This window comes from Wolffia australiana, chromosome 1 (genome assembly GCF_029677425.1).
Source record: "Wolffia australiana isolate 7733 chromosome 1, ASM2967742v1".
Classification (NCBI taxonomy): Eukaryota; Viridiplantae; Streptophyta; class Magnoliopsida; order Alismatales; family Araceae; genus Wolffia; species Wolffia australiana.
This window is the reverse complement of record NC_135835.1, coordinates 13875380-13895584: the sequence shown is the minus strand read 5'-3', so window position 1 is coordinate 13895584 and position 20205 is coordinate 13875380. Positions and strand designations below refer to the sequence as shown.

Below are 20205 nucleotides of genomic sequence, written 5' to 3'. Positions count from 1 at the left end.
GTTAGTTTCTCCATAAATTATGTTGTAGACATTCATGATAAACTATTCTTCTAAAGGAATATTTCCTAAATATGAAAATCCTTATGTTTATTTATTTCATGTCATCATAACATATTTCTGCACGTGTAGTAAAGGATGGCAGATATATTTCCTGAATACTGGATGTCGCATATTCATCGCTGGGAAGAGAATGGGGAATTGTTGGGCATGTTTGTGGCCAATCAGTAAATAATAGACTTCTGACTCAACGGATTAATACAGACTCTATAACAAGGAAATACGGAGTATACATCTTAGTCCAGGGACTTGCTATATAAGGAATGTGACAATGAATGTGGGAACCAAGAGTAGCAACGGGAAAGAGGCATATGAGTGTGATCAACCTGCAGAAAAATTATACATTATATTGCAAGGATAGAAGATCTATATAGAAGTATTTCAACTAGGACTACAGTAAAGAAATGAAAACTTCAAAGACATGAACATGAACAACAAATTTGGTGATTAATCAAAGATGACAGATCCCAAAAACTAACAACCGTCTTTGCATGAAGCCAATGCACAGTCGGAAGCTCAAAATGTATTCCGTGAATAAGCTACCAAGAGTGAACAATCAAATGTGAACTATCTCTTTCTATCTCACTCTCTCTCTCTTTCTGTCTCCCTTTGTCTCTCTCTCTCTGTCTGTTTCTCTCTCTGTTTCCCTTTCTCTATGTCTGTCTCTCACTCTCTGTATGTCTCTCTCTCTGTCTCTCTCTATGTCTCTCTCTATCTGTCTCTCTCTCTCTGTCTCTCTCTCACTGTCTCTCTCTCTGTCTCTCTCTCTCTGTCTCTCTCTCTCTGTCTCTCTCTCACTCACTCTCTCTCTCTCTCTCTCTCTCTCTCTCTCTCTCTCTCTCTCTCTCTCTCTCTCTCTCTCTCTCTCTCTCTCTCTCTCTCTCTCTCTATCTGTCCCTCTTTCTCTGTAGATAGATAGATAGATAGATAGATAGATAGATAGAGAGAGATAGATAGATAGATAGATAGATAGATAGACAGGTTGATGATCGCAAATTAAAGGTGAGAGAACTTCTAGCAACAAACTTGTAGGAAAGACAAAAGGATAGAGGGATGACAGGTCAACTTATTTATTCAATTAGGAAACAAAAAATTATATTAGTGACTAGGAAGGATGAATTTATTGGGACCTTCGAGTGGCAAGGAGTTTTTATCACAAAATATGCATTGGAGCACATTTGGGAAAAGAAGCCAGAGGCTGAAATATTCAAATGTATTTGGCACCAAACCATTCCCTACAAAATCAGCATTTTCTGGTGTAAAGTTCTGGAAATTAAAAAAAACATTCAAATATTTAACAATTAGGAATACAGCTGGTTTCTAATTGTACATGTTGCAATGAAGTAAACTCGATAAGCAATCGGGTACACCTCTTCTACCACAGTAATCTGGCTCAGCACATTAGGTCCTGGTTCTTTAATTACCACATTGAACATATAGGAGATTCAGTAACTGGATCCAGGTCTTTTGCCTCCATAGATATAGAGAAAGTAAAACACATGTCCTCAGGAGAGGATCCTTCCTCATACTTTTATGGCAATTATGGAAGGAGTGGGACCATAGGAAATGGAATGGGAACAGTAGAAGGGCATAAAATTGATAAGAGTATTTTTTTGATGGATCAAATTGCAGAACCTAATAAGGTCACAACCAGGAGGCAAGTCTCTGCACTTTCTACATGGGATGTAAAGGTAGGATAACTCGCATACAATGTTATAATAACTATAATCAAATGGTACCATCCACTGTAACACAAATATAAACTCAGTATTGATGGGCATCACAAGGCAATCCAAGACAATCTGGTGGTGGAGCTATAATAAGAGATAGTGAAGGAAAGTTTATCGCTGGCTTTGCCAAGTATTATCAGATGTGCAATAATATGGAGTCTGAGTTTCAGGCACTAAAAGATGGACTGAAACTTTGCTCTAAAGTAGGCATCGACAATATCATTGTGGATACTGACTCTCAGGCTGCATATCATATGGGGACAACGAAGTCGCGTCGATTATGGAAATTACAAAAAAAGATGGCAAAAGCTGACTTCAGACTACTATCTTATACAACATATGAATCATCGGCACAGAGAAGGGAACAACCTCGCTGATGCACTGGCTAATTATGGAATTAGCCAACAAAAGAAAATTTTCCTATATTCAGTGCAGGAATTCCCACATTGTCACAAATTAGTTTATTTAACATATTAATTATCTATGGAGCATGTGAAGCTTATTTAGACCCTCTCATAAGGAACCAAGGATATATATTTGCAGGCCAAAAGATCTATCAAGACTCAATAGAGAACAAACCATAACAGATGGCGCGGGACATCCTTACCTGAAATCAAGAGCCAACTGAAGCAAACATCAAGATTTATAAAATCATGGACAATACAAGGAATTGTCAAAAAAGGAAGGAGCATAAGCATCTGGAGACAATTTTGACTAGAATCAGGTGAATTCCTTCATTTATTCATCATCTATAACGTAAAATACATATTAGGAAATTCATACGCTGGATTTCTGACATTGTGATGAACTTTACTAGTACATGCTGCCTTTAAAACAAAGGGACAGATAGATTGATGAACGGTTAGGTAGATAGTTTTATTCACATTAGATATCTTGCAGTTATGTATTATTGATATCATGCTTCAACAATGCCTTATCCATATGAATTCAATACTGTTTAGATGGTATATATGAATATATATGTGCATATATCATCAACATATTATAGTGTATCCTGATTAAATATTGTTCACATTTATAAAACCCTTTGGCCAAGGTTCATAAAAAGTGTACGAAGGAGAAGGGAGAAAAGCTGGAGTTATATTTTTTAATCTAGGAATGGATGGCAATGGTCATTCAAGGAAGTGAGGCAGGTTTTGTACCAAGGACTAGGTATAATGTAAGCTTGTGCCCTTGGAGACTTTTATCAGAACAGTTGCCAAAAAATGTGGGAACCAAAATCTAATGGAAAGATAAGTCAACTTCCAGCATGAAAACAAGAAACTCGAGGCAATCAGGCTGAAGAAGTCAAAAGCAAATGGCAATCCCAATGCATACAAACCAAAAATAGGAAAAGAAATGTCCAAAAGGTTTTTAAAAAATAAAAATAGATAGAAGATTCACTGAAACGCTCAAATACAAGTTTCACACTAAATGAGGTGACTCCAAGTGAATAACATCAAGATTCCCAATTCTTCTCCAAACAAGATGGAAGCTACCCTTCTTCCATGACACCGCTTCTGAAACTGAAATTGGCGGCCAGGAGTACAAAATAAGTGATTTTTTATACAAATCATGCTCTACCTATTAGAAGACAAGTTACATTATACTACTTGAGTGAACATGGGATATAATCCCTTCCCTTCATCAACTCTATTACTTTATTCTTCTCATAATAACATCAAATATTGCATCCCCATATTTAATGGCTGCATTGATAAATCTGCATATCACATTGAGTACTAGTACGAACAGTAAAAATACAATATGTTTTATAATACATGTAACAATCTATAAATAGTTATGTTGGTATTTTAATGACTTAGGGATGTTCCAGAATATCCACATAAACATAAGCACCCTTCTATCATTTCATTTTACGGTTTTTGACCATTTAGACGTACATTATAAAATCTTTTATGATCTAGCCAGGGCTACATCTAAAATAATGCTATAAAGAAGCACTCCTAGAACTGATACAAAACTCAAGTAAATTGCAAGAGAAGTAGGTCCTGAGATAACGCTGGAAATCTTATTAAAAAATTCAACACTAGAGTTACAACTAGAGACTTCCCCATGCATGAGGGATTTAAAATGGTTAGTTTTTTTAGATGAGGAAAATGCACAAAAGGCCAAGCCATTTGAGGAATCTCTAGTTGGTAAATTCACATGTGAAGGAAAAAATATCAACAACGAGATGAAAAAATTAGCATTTTCATAAATACAAATTTGGCTACATCTCTAAATGGGAGACATGTTATCATGAGATTTGTAGATGATGAGAATTTTAAAAGAGCTTGAAGTAAAAATGTATGGAAATTGTCTCAAGTTATGGTTGGAACTTTTAGGTGGAAACCTGATTTTTCCTTAAAAAAGGATCTATTTTTATTTCACTATGGATGGGATTTCCGGTCCTTCATCATCAGTTTTTTAATCTGACACCCTTTAAATCCATTGCATATATGTCAGGAACATTTATCGCTATTGATTAAGGAGTCAACAGTTTTACCCAAGTTGGATACATAAGGGCCTATGTGGAAGAGGATTTATCACAGCCAATCCCTGAATTAATCCTCATCTAGAATGACTTCCTGGATAGTAAGCAGAGGATAACTGTGGAAAGGCATCCAATGTTCTGTTCACATTATCATATGGTTGGACATAACTTGGATACATATAGGAAGACCTATAAATATAGCCACTAGAAATCTTGTACATATTCTCAATATATAAAAAATTCCACTCAGATGGGAAAGTATGTCATTCAATATATCAACATAATAACACCTCAACCTCTATGCCGAAACTTCTTTGGAAATGCAAAATCAATCCCATGCTCAAAGGAAAAATGATAAAATAAGATAAGAAATTCAAAACCATACACCAAATCTCCCAGCACAAAATACATACAATATAAAAAATCCAAAATTCATTTCCACATCAGCTCCACATTAGATAGCATGAACTCTATTAACAAATGAATCTTAACAAGTTTCCTAAAGTACATGGAATCATATAAGCAAAACAAATTAAAATCATATAACCAAAACTAATTAAAGTACATGGAATCATATAAGCAAAACTAATTAAAATCAGACATGAGAGGCATTATATATAGAGTAATCAATATCACATTGACCCAGAATCATTCATCAAGATCTAGAGTATTAAATCATTGGATAGTGTTCAGGGGAAAAATCTGTACGACTACGGATGACTACGAAGAAAATGTTACATCAGATGACAAAGGGACCACAAACACTGCTTGCACCTCATCAAAAGCCTTTGACATTCGCTTGACACCAACTCAAAATACTTGCTCTTCACATGAACTTAATCAACTTGTATCCTAAAATATTAATTTTTGTGTGCCCGTACAGCAACCCTCTTATTGCAAACAACAAAAATGGTTTGCAACATGATTTATCATGACAATTAAACATTTCTATGGATTATTTGATTTTTATTTGTCCAACTCTCAACATCCTCTCCTTTTTAAATCTCAGTATTTTACTTGGTTTTGAGATAATTTGTGGTTCAAAACCATGATCAAACTTGACATTGTTTTACGAATTCCTCTCATGTTTTATCATTTTTTCAGTTTTTAATGCAAACTATTTGAAAACATTAAGCCCAATATGACAAAAAATGCTGAATTAAAAGACAGGTCCAATCACTCCATGGATTGACTTAATTCATTATTGTAGAATAAAACTAAACTTTGACCAAGTTTAATGTTCCCAGATAATAAATTGAGGGAATTTCAAGAAGTGAAAAATGAATCTGACATCCAATGCCACGATTAGAGTTTTCTTCCTTTGAATTAAATGTTCATCTTCATTTGTAATTAGTATACAGTATCCAACACCATTTAGCATCCGAGAGATTCACTCCCACAGAAGTTCCAATTGATCATGCCTGTTCATTTTTCTGGTTTTGCCCTTCTGAGACCAATGTGGTGCAAAAACTTGTTCCATTCGTAAGATATACAAATCTAGACTTGGATATCGAAATCCGATATCCAAGTCTGATATCCGACATCGTCATCCTCCCCGAGAGACGGAGGCGGATGACGACATCGAGACAGAAACCGATGTCGGACATTGAGACGGATACCGATATCCTGATATCGGAAAAAAACGGATACCAAACATTTGATTTTCGGTATCCAGTACAACATCCGTCCCAATACTGTAATTTGATACCAGTATCAGGACGGGAGTCCCTATAACTCCCATCAAAGTTCCAACTGAGCATGCCAGTTTATTTTTCTGGTTTTGCCCTTCTGAGGCCAATGTGGTGCAAAAACTTGTTCCATTCATAAGATATACATATCTAGACAAAACGACAAGCAGAGTCAGCCTCTCTGAATATACATATGTTTATCTATATATCTATCTATCTATCTCTCAACGGTGTACCCACCTCTGGCAACACCTGTCTACTTTGTCGTTCTATAGGGTCTACAAATGTTTTTGTTCTTCTCAGCCAATCAGCTTACTGGACTCTTCACATGCCTCCAATGATGGGCCACCGACCCGCTGGCACGCACTCAACACGTGCGGCACCGCATAAACAACCCTTATCGTGATCCCACGCTCCCTTCTCCCTCTCTCGCTCGCCGCTGGTTTACGATAGTAAAAACCGCCGGTAGAGCACAATAACACCGCAAGCCGAATCGCGTGCTTCGCGGGTGCAGTTACCGCTGCTCCTGACCGATGGTCCCCGCGGTGACGGTATCGCCAATACCGCGGTGAGTAATCCAATTATTAGTCTTGCGAGGGGCAAACTGCAAAAAAAGATGAATGATGATAAAAAAGTCATCTCTCTCTCTTGTTTAAATCGCATCTCTCTCTCTCTCTTTCTTGTTTAACAGGGGAATGGAGATCGGCCCGGAAGCTGGTGTTAGTGTAATGGCGGAGAGGGCATCTAATCGACATTGATGAGGATTCCGACTGGGCGATTTTCGGTGCTTTCTCCTGCTATTGGAAGCGATGGTGGGCTCGATCGATCCTGGGCAGCAGCATGAAGAAAGTGTCAGACGGTCGGTCGGTAAAGGAGAGAAGAGCTGAAGAGTAGACGGAGAATGAGAGAGAGTTTGCTCGATGGGAAACTGCGGAACAAGAGAGGAATCGGCCGCCGTTGTGGCTCATTCTCGCGGTACTTCTCATTTTCCTCTCGATTTTTCACAATCTAGGGTTGAACTTTGGTAGATTTACGAGTTTTTTGAGTCTCGTTTTGCGATGCAGGGCAGCATCAGACGTTCCCGCAGCAGGGGAAGAACAGTTCGTCGGATAGAAAATACAACCGTTGCATCTCTGATTTGAGCGATCCGTCTACTCCAAGGATCATAGAAGACTCGAGGAACATCTCGCTGTACACCAACTTGATCTCTTTCACCCTGTTCGAGCTGGAAACCATCACCAAGAGCTTCCGTAATGATTATATTCTCGGGGAAGGAGGGTTCGGGACTGTTTACAAGGGCTACATCGACGAGAATGTGAGAGTGGGTCTGAAATCTCTCCCTGTCGCTGTCAAGGTTCTTAACAAGAACGGCCACCAGGGCCACAGAGAATGGCTTGTAAGTGAATGAATTTGCGTTCATTTTCTTGAAGAGTTTTGATCTTTTCTGTGTGATTTGTTTATCAGACAGAAGTGAACTTTCTCGGGCAGCTGAGGCATCCTAATCTGGTCAAGCTCATAGGCTACTGCTGCGAGGATGAACACAGGCTGCTTGTTTATGAATTCATGTTCAGAGGCAGCCTTGAGAACCACCTCTTCCGTAGTACGTCGCTCTTGCTCTGTCCCACTGATGAACTGTTGTAAATTGGAATTATTGATCGTCTGAGAAAAATTAAAGATGATGGATGACTTGGGTGTTGAGTAATTCTTTCTTTACCGACTTTTTATAGATTTATCTACTGCAGACGGCAAGAACAGGGTTGGGAGAGATCTCCTTCGTTTGACCTATTTTTTTTTTTCTTTTTTTTTTCAGAGACGGCGGCGCCGCTGCCGTGGGCCACTAGAATGATGATAGCGCTGGGGGCCGCCAAAGGTCTGGCCTTTCTCCACAACGCCGAGAGACCCGTCATATACCGAGACTTCAAGACTTCAAATATCCTCCTAGACTCGGTTCGCTGTCCTCTTTCTCTCTCTCTATGGATTCGATTTCGTCCCGTCTGACGTCCAGATTCGGTGCAGGGACGAAGGACGGGACGAATTTCTCGTTCAACGGTACAAGAACCGTCCCGTCCCTCGGCCCAGACCAAAAAAACCCGTTTTATTATCAATATATTAATATAAATTTTTCTAAGTTATTTAGAGAAATACAGGGACTTTGATGGAAATTATCATTGCCAGGGACTTTGAATCTAGCTGTTTTTCATCCGGGACGTCCGGACGGACGGTTTTTCCGTCTCAGGGGACGAAAACCGTCCAGTCCGGTGCTCCCGGGACGAATTTTCGTCCCGATTGGCGTTCATACCCTTTGACCGGACGGTTTATTCGTCCTGGGACGAAAAATCGTCCCTTCCGCGTATCTATTAGCGCTAATGGGCTTGGTGGGCCTGCAGGACTACACGGCGAAACTCTCCGACTTTGGGCTGGCCAAGGTGGGCCCGGAGGGAGACGAGACCCACGTGTCCACCCGGGTGATGGGCACGTACGGGTACGCGGCCCCGGAGTACGTAATGACGGGTAAGCCCCTGGCAGAGGGAGAAAATTACCGTGGGGTTTGACTTATAGGCGTGGGTCAACGGCAGGTCATCTGACGGCGCGGAGCGACGTGTATAGCTTCGGGGTGGTGCTTCTGGAGCTGTTGACGGGGCGGAAGGCCGTGGATAAGAGCCGGCCCAGTAAGGAGCAGAGCTTAGTGGACTGGGTCCGGCCCAAACTCAGCGACCGGCGAAAGCTCCCGCTTATCATCGACCCAAGGCTGGAGGCCCAGTTCCCGGCCCGCGCGGCCCAGAAGGCCTGCAGCCTGGCCTACTACTGCCTTAGCCAGAACCCCAAGGCCCGGCCCTTGATGAGTGACGTCGTCGAGACGCTCGAGCCGCTCCAGGGCGGCGCCGGTCTGGCCCACCGTCGAATCCCCACCGTCCGATCTCTCTGATCTCTCTCCCTCTACATGATCCTGTAAAGCCCGTTCTTCTTGAAAACCATGAACTGGCCCTCAAGCCCGCCGAGTAGATCCGCCACGTCACCCTCGCGGGACCCACGGAAGTTCGCCACGATGTCCGACTGCAAGACCTGCGCCGGAGATCCCGTCATTAGACGCTAAACTGCCACGTGGCAAGCAATGATTGCTCTCTCACCCCGTTAGGATTGCTGGCTAGCCAGCTTAAGATCGCGTCCTGGGTTGCCACGTGTCCTTCCCCGCGTCGTCGTTTAGTTGAGTCCTCGTGGTTTGACTGCTGAAGATCTTCCATGGCCAAGAAGGTTTTCAAGTGGTCGTATGTCACCTGAGGAAGAGAAATAATTTTCTTTGATTTTTTTTTCCTTTTTCTTTTTCCTGGAAATGGTGAAAGTGCGAAGAGGGAAGAAGCGTGACCTCATCCGGTAACTCGTCTTTGATGGGTTTCATCTTGTCCGTCGATCCCACTTTCGCGATGGCAGAACGAATCTCAGCCGTTATTTCAGGGGTCAACCCGACTTCGTCGCAGAGGCGAGGCCAGTTGATCTCGTACCCCTCTCGAGCGGCTTCGAGGATGTACCCGAAGATTGTTCTTTCCTTTATCGAGGCCGATCTTCCAGGGAAATTCTGAGATTGGAAAAAAGATCAAATCATTATTTTTTTTTACTTTTTAACGAAAAAATAGAAACGATGATGATGAAGACAATGATTATGATGACAACAACAATCATGATGATCCTGATAATGATGAAAATAATGATGATGACGGCAATGATGATGACGATGACGATGCCGATGATGATGATGATGCTGATGAAGACAATGATGATCATGATGATGAAGACAATGATGATGATAATGATGATGATGATGATGATGATGATGATGATGACAGCAACAATGATGATGATCATGATGATGATGAAGACAATGATGATGATGACAACAACAATGATGATGATCATGATGATGATGAAGACAATGATGATGATGACAACAACAATGATGATGATCATGATGATGATGAAGACAATGATGATGATGACAACAACAATGATGATGATCATGATGATGATGAAGGTTTACGGCTATTTCGTGGACAGATAAGCCATCCTGCTGCCACATTTTCCAGGCGTTCCATTTCGCTGGAGTTAGTTTCCTTTCGGATGTTGACCGGATGTTCTTCGAGTCAATTGTCGCCTCACCATCCAGTTGAAGGTCGAATTCTCGGGAGAAATTGAGGATGTCGCGGAGAAAATTTTCGCCGTACGTTGTGACAAAGTACTGTTGAAATAGAGAAAATGTTAAACGAAATTAATGATTTTTAAATAAGGTCAACGGTAGAGGCTGAACTCTTAAATTATCGATTATCCACTTGAGCCAGGAGAAAAGAAAATTCCCTGAAAATATTCATTGGGTTCACTTCATTTAAGCGAAATTACTACAAAAAATACCTGGTTGACACCATCTATATTCGCAAGTCTTGCTTTGGTTGACGGTCTCCTCTTTGTAATTCTTCTGATGACTTCGTCACCACAGATCGCGTACCTGAAATAGTAGTTTTAATTAATTTAATCTTAGCAAATAATCAAAGGAAGTTTCAATCGACGACTCACGGTGCGGTGCCACAATCTTTAGCGATGTTCATTCTGACTTCCAGAAGCTGGCGATAAAGCTTCTCTTCAGGCTGGAACAACGAAAGATTAACCCCGTTTATCAGACATCTATGAAATTTACTTTGCGTTTAACCGAATTTCAAGTAAGCTGACCTCGGAAAATGCTTCACTTTCCAAAGATGACAAATTTCGCAGGGACCCTTCAATTTTTCCCTGTTTACTTCCACTATCCTCTTCATCAGTCATTTCATCGGTAAGCGGTAACACTAAAGGTGGCCTATTCTGACCACGTGATGATTGCAAGAACTGAAATCCCTTTTCGGTGATACTAGAAAAAATAGGAGATGATCAAACCGCAGGTTTATAGAAATTATTTTCAAAATTTTATTAAATCCTACAAGTTCCTGTACCTAATTGTTCTGTACATGTCCGTGACGATGTCTTTTAAGTAATCTGCATTGACACGGAGAATTTAGTTTACATGGACTCACCTCTGAGTCCTGATGATATCAACTTAAACCGAAGGGAAATAAAAAAGTTTCAGGGCATGAAAGCAATAGTGATGTTTATCAGTATTACGATGAGAAAAGCTAAGTTGGTAAATTTCGAAAAATATTTGTATTCTTCCGTAGTATGGACAATAATTCTGCTTTAAAAAAGTTTCGGTAGCAATACCATGGGAGAGAAGGACCCCACCAAGCGCTTTCCACCAAGTAGAAGAGCAGTCTCTTCCGATACCGTACTGTGGGAGCTTATCGAACTCGTGGTCGACGATCTTCTTTGACTTGATGATGGAAAAACATGATCCATTCTCTTAGATAAAGGATTTAAATTAGAGAGAGGACAATCCAAAAAGGTTACCTTTGATCCACGAAGAACATCAATGGGCAAATTCAGGCCCCAGCGACCTCCCAAAGAGTGAATGCAGCTCAGAAGCAAGAAGGATTCCCTAGATAGGTCTCTTTCTCTTCTCGAACCAAGACAATTATTGCAATTACCTAAATCAGGACGAATGATCTTCAAGAACAAAGAAGTTGCACACAAAAACTGACAAGCACAGATAATGTATTCTTATCCTGATTAAACCACAGCCATCGGAATCAAAACAGATGCACAGAGCAAGGTCATACATTACGGAGAAATGAGAATATTGTTATCTTGAAGGAAAAATGTGATTTCTCTCGGGGTGGGTAAAGTTTAACAAGGGAGTAGAAATGAAACAAATTAGAAGACCCTTGTAGTTTTTAACAAATCCATAATCCGGACTTCTTTTACGCGATTGATGTGATTTCATCTACAGAGAAACTCATGATAAAACAATTTAGGAAAAAGAGTTGCCAGGTGAAACAAATCAATTAAAGTTTAGGATGGATTTACCGCACGAAGTGTATTGTACTTTCTCTCCGAAGTACTCCAATAAAAACTTTCGTCGGCAAGTTGGTAGCAAGCAGTACTTCTCAGCCATCATCAGGGATGCGGTGATAGACTTTCTATGGACTTCCTGTTGGACAGAGCTCTCATTTATTTACGCTTATATCCAAGAGTAAGCAAATATTAGAAAAAAAGTACGTAAAAAGGTAAAATACTGGAAGGGAAAACAATATAATCGCACCAGAATATGAGGAATTTCAAACTTTTATGCGCCTCTCGAAAAGTAGGCACTAAAGGGTGAGAGTGATGACATACTGAAGTAGATTCTCCACAGTAAAATTCGGCTTTCGCAAAGTCACCTCTCGAATAGTAAAGCTGGCACATAGATGGCAACCCATCTCTTCCACATCGACCACTTTCCTGATAATATGATTCAAGACTCTTCGGACATCCATAGTGTATGACAGTCCTAACGTTTGGCTTATCCACGCCCATGCCAAAAGCAACAGTTGCCACCATGACTTGAAGTTCATCCCTGGTGAATAATCTGCATGACGACGGAAACAAATATTACTTGTGTTTTTCATTATATCTAGTCTTGATTGATGAAATTAAAATTTTAAATATGCCGTGTTTCAGGGAAAGGGAGACCTGTGAGATTCTTCACGAGCCCTGTTGCCCATCTGACCATGGTAAATCCCAACCTTTATTCTCGCCTTGTTCAGCGCCTCAAAAACCTGAAAAGAATCAGTCGTCAACTTATCCCAAAAATTTGATGTCTACAGAGCATGCGTATTCTGAAGGATTATTAACAGAATATCAAGCTATGAAAATAAGAACCCTACAATAGACTTTCTAGTAACGTGAAAACGGAATGCACACTCATTTGGGAGAGGAATTTATTTTTCTCCGGAAGGAACTTGAGAGAAAAAGGACTAAACAGAATGCCCCAGAATTAAGTGCAGAGAGGAGACTTAATGGCTTTTACAATTCTCTGCAAGGAGCTTTTATCCTTCAAGTTATTCAACAGACTCGATTGTACAAGATCTGGGGTCTGCATCACCTTCTATTATGAATGTGGCTCCCTTCCTTTGTCTACAATCTCTCTCTTTGCAGACAACAGAGTGACTTTTTCATTCATTGATAAAGTTTAACTCATCGTGAAAACAAAAACACCAGGGATACAAAACTGAATTATAAAATGGCCCACAAATACAGCAGGATAGATCAACATATCTCAATATGATTCAAAAAATTTAAAAAAATTATGCAAAGAAATAACTTAAGATGTAGAGAGGATGTCATACATGTTCAGTATCTTTGATAGTCGTGCAGTATATGATGGTTGAGCCTCCATCAGCCAAATGGTTAGAAATCTCTTGAACTAGTTCTTGAACAAAAGACAGAGAACGATTACAAGCCTTTACACCATAAAAGATATTTTCTCGATTGAATGAACCGATAGTAATATAAGGTTCACGCATCTTCAGGGACCTGATTATATCATCACGAACCCTAAAACAAACAAGGCTAACAGTTAATCATATGATCCATGGAAAAATAAAAGTTAACACGTATAGGAAGGGTAACAAAATAACTGAATTTAAAACTCATTCAAGGAGGAAGGCCATCCCTACTGCATTTGTCAACGACTTACATTTTTGTTAATCTTCATTCAAACACAAAATAACATCAATTTCTCACTGTCTATTGAGTCTTTCTCTAGTTACATTAACTAGGTCGAAAGAGTGAGCCAACCCTGGTATTTATAATTTTAAAAAAAAATGATTCTGTTGTGAAATTTGATTGATATTGTAAACAAGAAAAGAACAATTCTTAATAGCAAATGAAAGAGATTACAGGGTTTTATAGGAAGCCCTAATGGGCTGACTAGAGAGGGCCCTTAATGGGCTAACAAGAGAGAGAAAATAAAGACATGTAATACTCAGATCAACACTCCCCCTCAAGCTGGAGCGTGGATGTTATCCACACCCAGCTTGGAACAGAGCTCCTCAAACCTAGGGGCATGAAGCCCTTTGGTGAAGATATCTGCAAGCTGTTCAGCGGACGGAACATAAGGCGTGCAAAAATCTCCCGATTCAAGCTTCTCTTTGATGAAATGGCGATCGATCTCGATGTGCTCTGTACGGTCATGCTGAACGGGGTCATGAGCAATGCTAATCGCTGATTTGTTGTCGCAGAACAGCTGGACAGGAGAGGGAACTGGACACCGTAGCTCACGAAGAAGCTGGGTAATCCAAAGTGCTTCACACAGACCATGCGCAAGGGCACGGAACTCCGCTTCAGCACTCGATCGAGAGACCACTTTCTGCTTCTTGCTCCTCCAAGTAATCAGATTGCCGCCCAAGAAGGTGCAATACCCAGATGTGGACCGACGATCAACCACAGAGCCGGCATAATCTGCATCGGTGTAGACTTCAAGACACAGGCCGGTATGGCGATGAAACAATAATCCACGGCCAATGGTGCCCTTCAGGAAACGGAGGAGACGATGAGCAGCATGAAAATGGCTCATGCGAGGAGTCTGCATGAACTGACTCAGAACACCCACTGAATATGCAATGTCCGGGCGAGTGTGGGTGAGATAAAGCAGTTTTCCCACAAGTCTTCTATATGGGCCAGGCTCAGCAAGCTCCTTATCCGCATCGGCACCAAGTCGGTTCGCATCAATCGGTGTCGAAGCAGGCTTGGCGTCCTCCTTTCCAAGCTCACAGAGAAGGTCCACCGTATACTTTCTCTGACAAATAAAGATCCCGCTGGAAGAATAGGCCACCTCTATGCCAAGAAAGTACCTCAACGGGCCAAGACGACGAATAGCAAATTCCGACGAGAGATACATAGCCAGCTCAGTAATGGTCGTCGTATCATCACCCGTAATAATGATGTCATCCACGTACACAAGAAGAATAGCGACTCCCCCTGACGTGGAATGGCGGTAGAAAAGGGTGTGATCACCATTACACTGACGGTATCCACGACGCTGCATGGCCGTCGTGAAACGATCAAACCAGGCACGAGGAGATTGCTTCAAGCCATATAATGCTTTCTTCAGGCGACAGACAACAGATCATGGAGACGATGGCACTAAGGAAGTGTAGCCAGGAGGTAATGCCATGTAGATCTCCTCAGTCAACTCTCCATGCAGAAAAGCATTCTTCACATCATATTGTTGCAAAATCCAGCCCCGATCCGCAGCAAGGGCCAATAAGATCCGCATAGTATTCAGCTTGGCGACGGGAGCAAAGGTCTCCTGATAATCAATGCCATGTTTCTGAGTGAACCCTTGTGCCACAACCCGGGCTTTGTGGCGCTCAATAGAACCGTCAGAATTATGCTTCACAGCATACACCCAACGGCTACCCACGAGATGCTTCCCGGCCGGTAGAGGAACCAGATCCCACGTTTCATTGTGAGCAAGAGCCTGAAGTTCTTCCGCCATGGCCTGACGCCAATGCGGAAATGAAAGGGCAATGTCCACCATCTTGGGAAGGGAAGTGGCATCAAGGGAGATGAGAAGGGCATGATAAGAGGGTGAGAGGCGATGAGAGGAGATAGATTCCGCCAACGGATAGAGGGGAGAGGAACGGGAAGAGGGCAGCACGGCTAATGAGGAGGTGGCAGGAGGGGTGGAGGTTGAGGGAGACGGGGCAGCAGGAGACGAAGAAGGAAGCCGAGGCTTGCGACGAGCAAGGGTAATACTGTTAGTGAGAGGACTCTCCTATTGGGTCATGTTCTATAAACCCACTAGGCTCCCTCACTTATCACTAACTCATATTCTCCTCTCTCTCTCCTAGGTATATATAATACCGTGGCGTTTTCAGGCGGGCAGCGACGGATAGGGAGCGGAGGAATCGAAGAAGGTGCAGCAGAAGGGTCGAGCGCAGGAGCAATTACTGGAGGAGGCTCCACAGAGGGACTGAGACGGCGGCCGAGGCGGGTCGGGAGGCACAATTGCTGGAGGAGCAACAGGCGGAGACACGTCGGGCGGGGCCGGTGAAGAGGGACGAGGATGAGGAATTCGAGTGGATCGGAGGGAGATGGGGACGATGAGGGTTCAGGAGAGGAGGAATAGTAGGGAAGCAATTCATCAAACGTGGCATCTTTGGTGACGACGAACCGACGAGAGGGTGGATGATAGCATAAATAGCCTTTTTGGGTGGAAGAATAGCCAACAAACACACACTTGATAGCACGGGGATCCAGTTTATCACGACCAAGTTGGTGGTTTGGCGCATAGCATACACATCCAAATACACGAGGAGTAAGATGAGTTCGGAGAGAGAGAGTTGGAAAGGAATGCTGAAGACGGTCAATGGGAGTGGAGTAGTCAAGCACTCGAGATGGAAGGCGATTAAGAAGATGGATGGCGGTGGAGACGGCTTCCCCCCAAAAATACTTGGGCATATGCATATGGAAGAGAAGGCTCCGAGTCATTTCAAAGATGTGACGGAATTTTCTTTCGGCAACGCCATTTTGTTGTGGTGTATAGGGACAAGAAGTTTCATGGATAATGCCTTTGTCTTGGAAGAAGATGCTTAACGTGGTGTTAACGTAGTCTTTAGCATTGTCGGAGCGAAGCGAACGGATATAGAGAATTGAGTTTGGATAAGGGAGTAAAATTGAGGAATGACACGAGATATCTCCGATTTGTTCTTCAAGAAATATGCCCACGTGAATCGAGTAGCGTCGTCAATAAAGATGCATAACCACCGAGAACCGGAAGTACTATGAATAGGGGAAGGCCCCCACACATCGGTGTGAATAAGGGAGAATGGGGTCGAAGAATGAGAAGACGAGATAGGATACGTGGTACGATGATGTTTGGCAATTCGACAAGCAGTACAAACAAAACGGTCCACAGAATGGCCTTGAAAGAGTTTAGGAAAGAGACGATAAAGAGTAGCAAAAGAAGGATGGCCGAGACGTCGATGAAGAAGCCACAAACGCTCGTGGGAAGCCGAAAGGGAAACTACCGCAGCAGCAAAAGCAAGAGAACTCGAACAAGGACGAACAAGATAGAGCCCCTCATGCTCCTCAGCAATGAAAATCGTCCTCCCCGACACCTTATCACGATAAAAACATGAATTAGGAGAGAAGTTAAGGTCTTGTTTCAAGTCGCGAACAAGGCTAAATAGGGAGAGAAGATGATGAGTAAGGCGAGGAACATGAAGAACTTTAGATAGATGCATAGAAGAGGAAAGGGCCACACGACCAATACCCGCCACGGTGAGAAGATCGCCGGAGGCTGTTTTAACTTTGGAGGAGCCAGAAACAGGTGCATAAGTTTGAAAGGCTCGAGGATTTGGGGTCATGTGGGCGGTGGCACCGGAATCAAGAAGCCAAGTGGAAGAGGAAAAAGAATGGCCAGGAGGGGATGTAGGTGTGGGAAGACTGGTGGACATACTGCGTGGGCCAAGGAGCATGAGCCCACGACTGGAGGATCAAGCAAGCGGCGACGCCTATCTCTTCCGGAGTGAAGCTAGCGGGCGAGGCACTAGTCGGGAGAAGACCGTACAGCATAGGCACTTGACCCGGGGCACGGACGAGGCGGCTGCAGCAAGGTTGCTTGGTTGTGCGCTTCCGCTGAAGCTTGTAGCACGCCTCTTAGAGTGACCTCGCTTCTTGCAGTAATTGCAAAACAGCGAAGGATCACCTTTGGAGAATCCTCCGTCCGAGCCGTCGGACCACGTGGCAAAGAGCCGGGTGGTGGAGTCGACGATGGGCGTGACGAAGAGGAATGAGCTACAAGTGCCGGCCGAAGTTCTGGGCCTGCTGAAAGCGGGATTCTTCAACCCGCACACCGTGGAGCGCATCCTTGAAGGTAGGACCAGTCTCCCGATGAATAAGCTGAGCCCGCATAACTTCATATTCCGGGTTCAGTCCCATAAGAAACTGGAAAACCCGGTTGAAGAGTATACTGGCGGTCCACCGAATGGGGTCGGGCGGCATGTAGTAGTCAATTTCATTCCACAACGAATGAGCTCTGCATTGTACTCCATGATAGACCGGTCCCTTGACGCAGGTTAGCGGCCCGATGTACCAATTCGTACAGAGTCGCAATGTTGTGCTTCTTGGAGTGGCTCTCAAGTGCTGCTTCCTGCATCGCTCGAGCCGACTCTAGAGACATGAATTCACCTTTAACACTAGGTGAAATACTGTCCAAGAGCCAACGATGAACTACCCTCAACGCCCAGCCAGTCATAATACTTGGGATCGGTCCGAAGGTCCGTCTTCTAGAAGATGGCGCATGAGACGCCCTTTAAAGTTATCTGGACGCACTGGCGCCATTGCAGGAGATTGAATCCAGTAAACATACCATCCGGAGGCATCCGAGGCAAAGAGGATGGTCCAGAGGAGGACGACCAATTCGGGCTCGAGAGGCACCGCAGATGCATGTGGCGTAGATACCGCGCCGAGTCTGGCGTGTGATGAGAGGTCTGGGCTTCAACCAGGTTCGCTATGATGAAAGCAGAGTAGACCACGTCGGCGCGCCGAACGACGAGATGCCGGGACTGCAGGCGCCGAGACGCCGAGCGCCGGGCGGTGCCGGGCGCTGGATGTCGGGCGCCGGACGGCGGGCGCTGGACGGCGGGAGCCGGGAGCTGGACGGGCGCCGGACGGCGGGAGCCGGACGGCGGAGCCGGGACGGCGGGAGCCGGACGGCGAGCCGACGGCGGGCTGGACGGCGGAGCCGGACGGCGGGAGCCGGACGGCGGAGCTGGACGGCGGGAGCCGGGACGGCGGGCGAGGACGGCGGGCGCTGGACGGCGGTCGCTGGACGGCGAGCGCGGACGCTGCCGGGCGGCGCGAGCCGAGGGCGCGAGCCGAGGCGGCGCGGCCGACGGCGGGCGCCGGAGCGGAAGACGCTGGGACGGCGGACGCCAGAACGGCGAGCGCCTGGGAGGCCCGGAGCGACGGCGAGACCGAGCGCGAGATCAGGCGGTCGTGAGAACCGCCGAAGATCGGAGCGCAAGGTCGAGCCCAGGAAACCCAGATTAGGGTTAGGGTTAGGGCTCTGATACCATGTAAACAAGAAAAGAACAATTCTTAATAGCAAATGAAAGAGATTACAGGGTTTTATAGGAAGCCCTAATGGGCTAACTAGAGAGGGCCCTTAATGGGCTAACAAGAGAGAGAAAATAAAGACATGTAATACTCAGATCAACAGATATCTATCTTCTATAATGCGAAATTTTGCAATATCGATTAATAAAATATTGATAACCTTTCCGTCCACAATTTGGAAAGAAGAAAATGTAGATGAGTATAGAGAATAAACTAGATAAATGTGGATGGATTCTGGGAGATCTCCTCGAGCTCCCCCTTCTGGTAAGCAGGCCCGATCCTACTACCCCAGCCCTCGGCCTGCTTCGGCAACTGACTTCTTGAAAAAGCTAGCATCCTCTTATTTGCAGCTTCCCTTTATTTATACTTGGTCAACGTGGGGTCTTCTCACACATGTCTCCTTTTCTTCCTCTGGTATTGCTTGGAGAAGAATCGTTGCATACCAATACTCCCTCCATGCAGTTGAAGCTTGTCCTCAAGCTTGAATTGAGGGGAAGTCGTGTCCAGGCGTTCCGCATTCTCCCAAGTCACTTTTGACTAGGGATTTCATTCGATACGGTCAGATTTTTAGGTACACCATATCTCCTTCAGAGAATTATTTATCTCTTCTGTGTTTGTCAGCCTGATTCTTGATAAGGCACTCCCTCGGACGTATGAAAGCAAAAGAGGGAAGGTTGCCACGTCACGTGACAGCCTGGAGCCAAGAAGTCCTATCGAATAAAGACGTTACGGAGAAAAGTGAATAAAAGGAAGTTTTGGCCGAGGAGGGAGCACACGTTGAAGAAAACGGTTTTGTGTCGACGTCGAGAGGAGCTCTCGAGGAGGGGGTGTTGCTGATTCGGCTCGCTTCTGATCGCCGGGGTCGATACGACCTTGTAGGCAGATATCTTTGAGTTCTTGTTATTTCTATGTTGTTGGAACGTTTCAGGGCGGAAGTCCCTCGTTTTTATTTGATCAACGATTCCTTCTTCCACGATCAACGTATTACTAGGCTACGTACACTGCATCTGGAGATCTCGAGAACTTCTCCAACCTTATTTCATCAGTCTGTGTTCAGAATATTTCTCCGAATTAAAGGGACATTATCAATTCTTCATTCTGGATTGGGCCTTTGCCCAATGTGATTTTAAAGTAGTAATCAATGGAGATGGAGTTGATGTAGATGGATGTGAACCATATCGAAGTAGGAATGGTGGCTCCCTTCCATACACAG

General features: G+C 43.8%; 2 protein-coding genes across 2 annotated transcripts; one reads left to right on the top strand and one right to left on the bottom strand.

The window, feature by feature from the left end:
- Nucleotides 1–6650: 6650 nt before the first annotated feature.
- Nucleotides 6651–9285, top strand: LOC144707821 (Protein kinase superfamily protein). Its single transcript, XM_078581071.1, has 6 exons — nucleotides 6651–6947; nucleotides 7037–7368; nucleotides 7437–7572; nucleotides 7783–7919; nucleotides 8360–8483; nucleotides 8549–9285. The coding sequence occupies exons 1-6, from the start codon at nucleotides 6893–6895 to the stop codon at nucleotides 8896–8898; spliced, it is 1134 nt and encodes a 377-aa protein (XP_078437197.1). The 5' UTR covers nucleotides 6651–6892; the 3' UTR covers nucleotides 8899–9285.
- Nucleotides 8910–13410, bottom strand: LOC144702499 (uncharacterized). The gene is made up of 14 exons (XM_078574571.1): nucleotides 13214–13410; nucleotides 12558–12643; nucleotides 12222–12453; nucleotides 11913–12036; nucleotides 11397–11533; nucleotides 11211–11319; nucleotides 10946–10988; nucleotides 10689–10863; nucleotides 10536–10606; nucleotides 10374–10467; nucleotides 10006–10203; nucleotides 9337–9546; nucleotides 9101–9247; nucleotides 8910–9035 (listed from the first exon to the last, which is right to left on the bottom strand). Exons 1-14 carry the CDS (start codon nucleotides 13388–13390, stop codon nucleotides 8910–8912), a joined length of 1929 nt encoding a protein of 642 aa, XP_078430697.1. The 5' UTR covers nucleotides 13391–13410.
- Nucleotides 13411–20205: the final 6795 nt, after the last annotated feature.

Excerpts from the sequence above, each read along its gene's own strand:
- LOC144707821 (XM_078581071.1), top strand. The coding sequence starts at position 6,893 with ATGGGAAACTGCGGAACAAGAGAGGAATCGGCCGCCGTTGTGGCTCAT. Across the intron at positions 6,948-7,036 it reads CGTTGTGGCTCATTCTCGCG|GGCAGCATCAGACGTTCCCG; the intron begins GTACTTCTCATT and ends TTTGCGATGCAG. Across the intron at positions 7,369-7,436 it reads AGGGCCACAGAGAATGGCTT|ACAGAAGTGAACTTTCTCGG; the intron begins GTAAGTGAATGA and ends TTTGTTTATCAG.
- LOC144702499 (XM_078574571.1), bottom strand. The coding sequence starts at position 13,390 with ATGCGTGAACCTTATATTACTATCGGTTCATTCAATCGAGAAAATATC. Across the intron at positions 12,644-13,213 it reads CTATCAAAGATACTGAACAT|GTTTTTGAGGCGCTGAACAA; the intron begins GTATGACATCCT and ends GATTCTTTTCAG. Across the intron at positions 9,248-9,336 it reads AAGACGAGTTACCGGATGAG|GTGACATACGACCACTTGAA; the intron begins GTCACGCTTCTT and ends TCTCTTCCTCAG.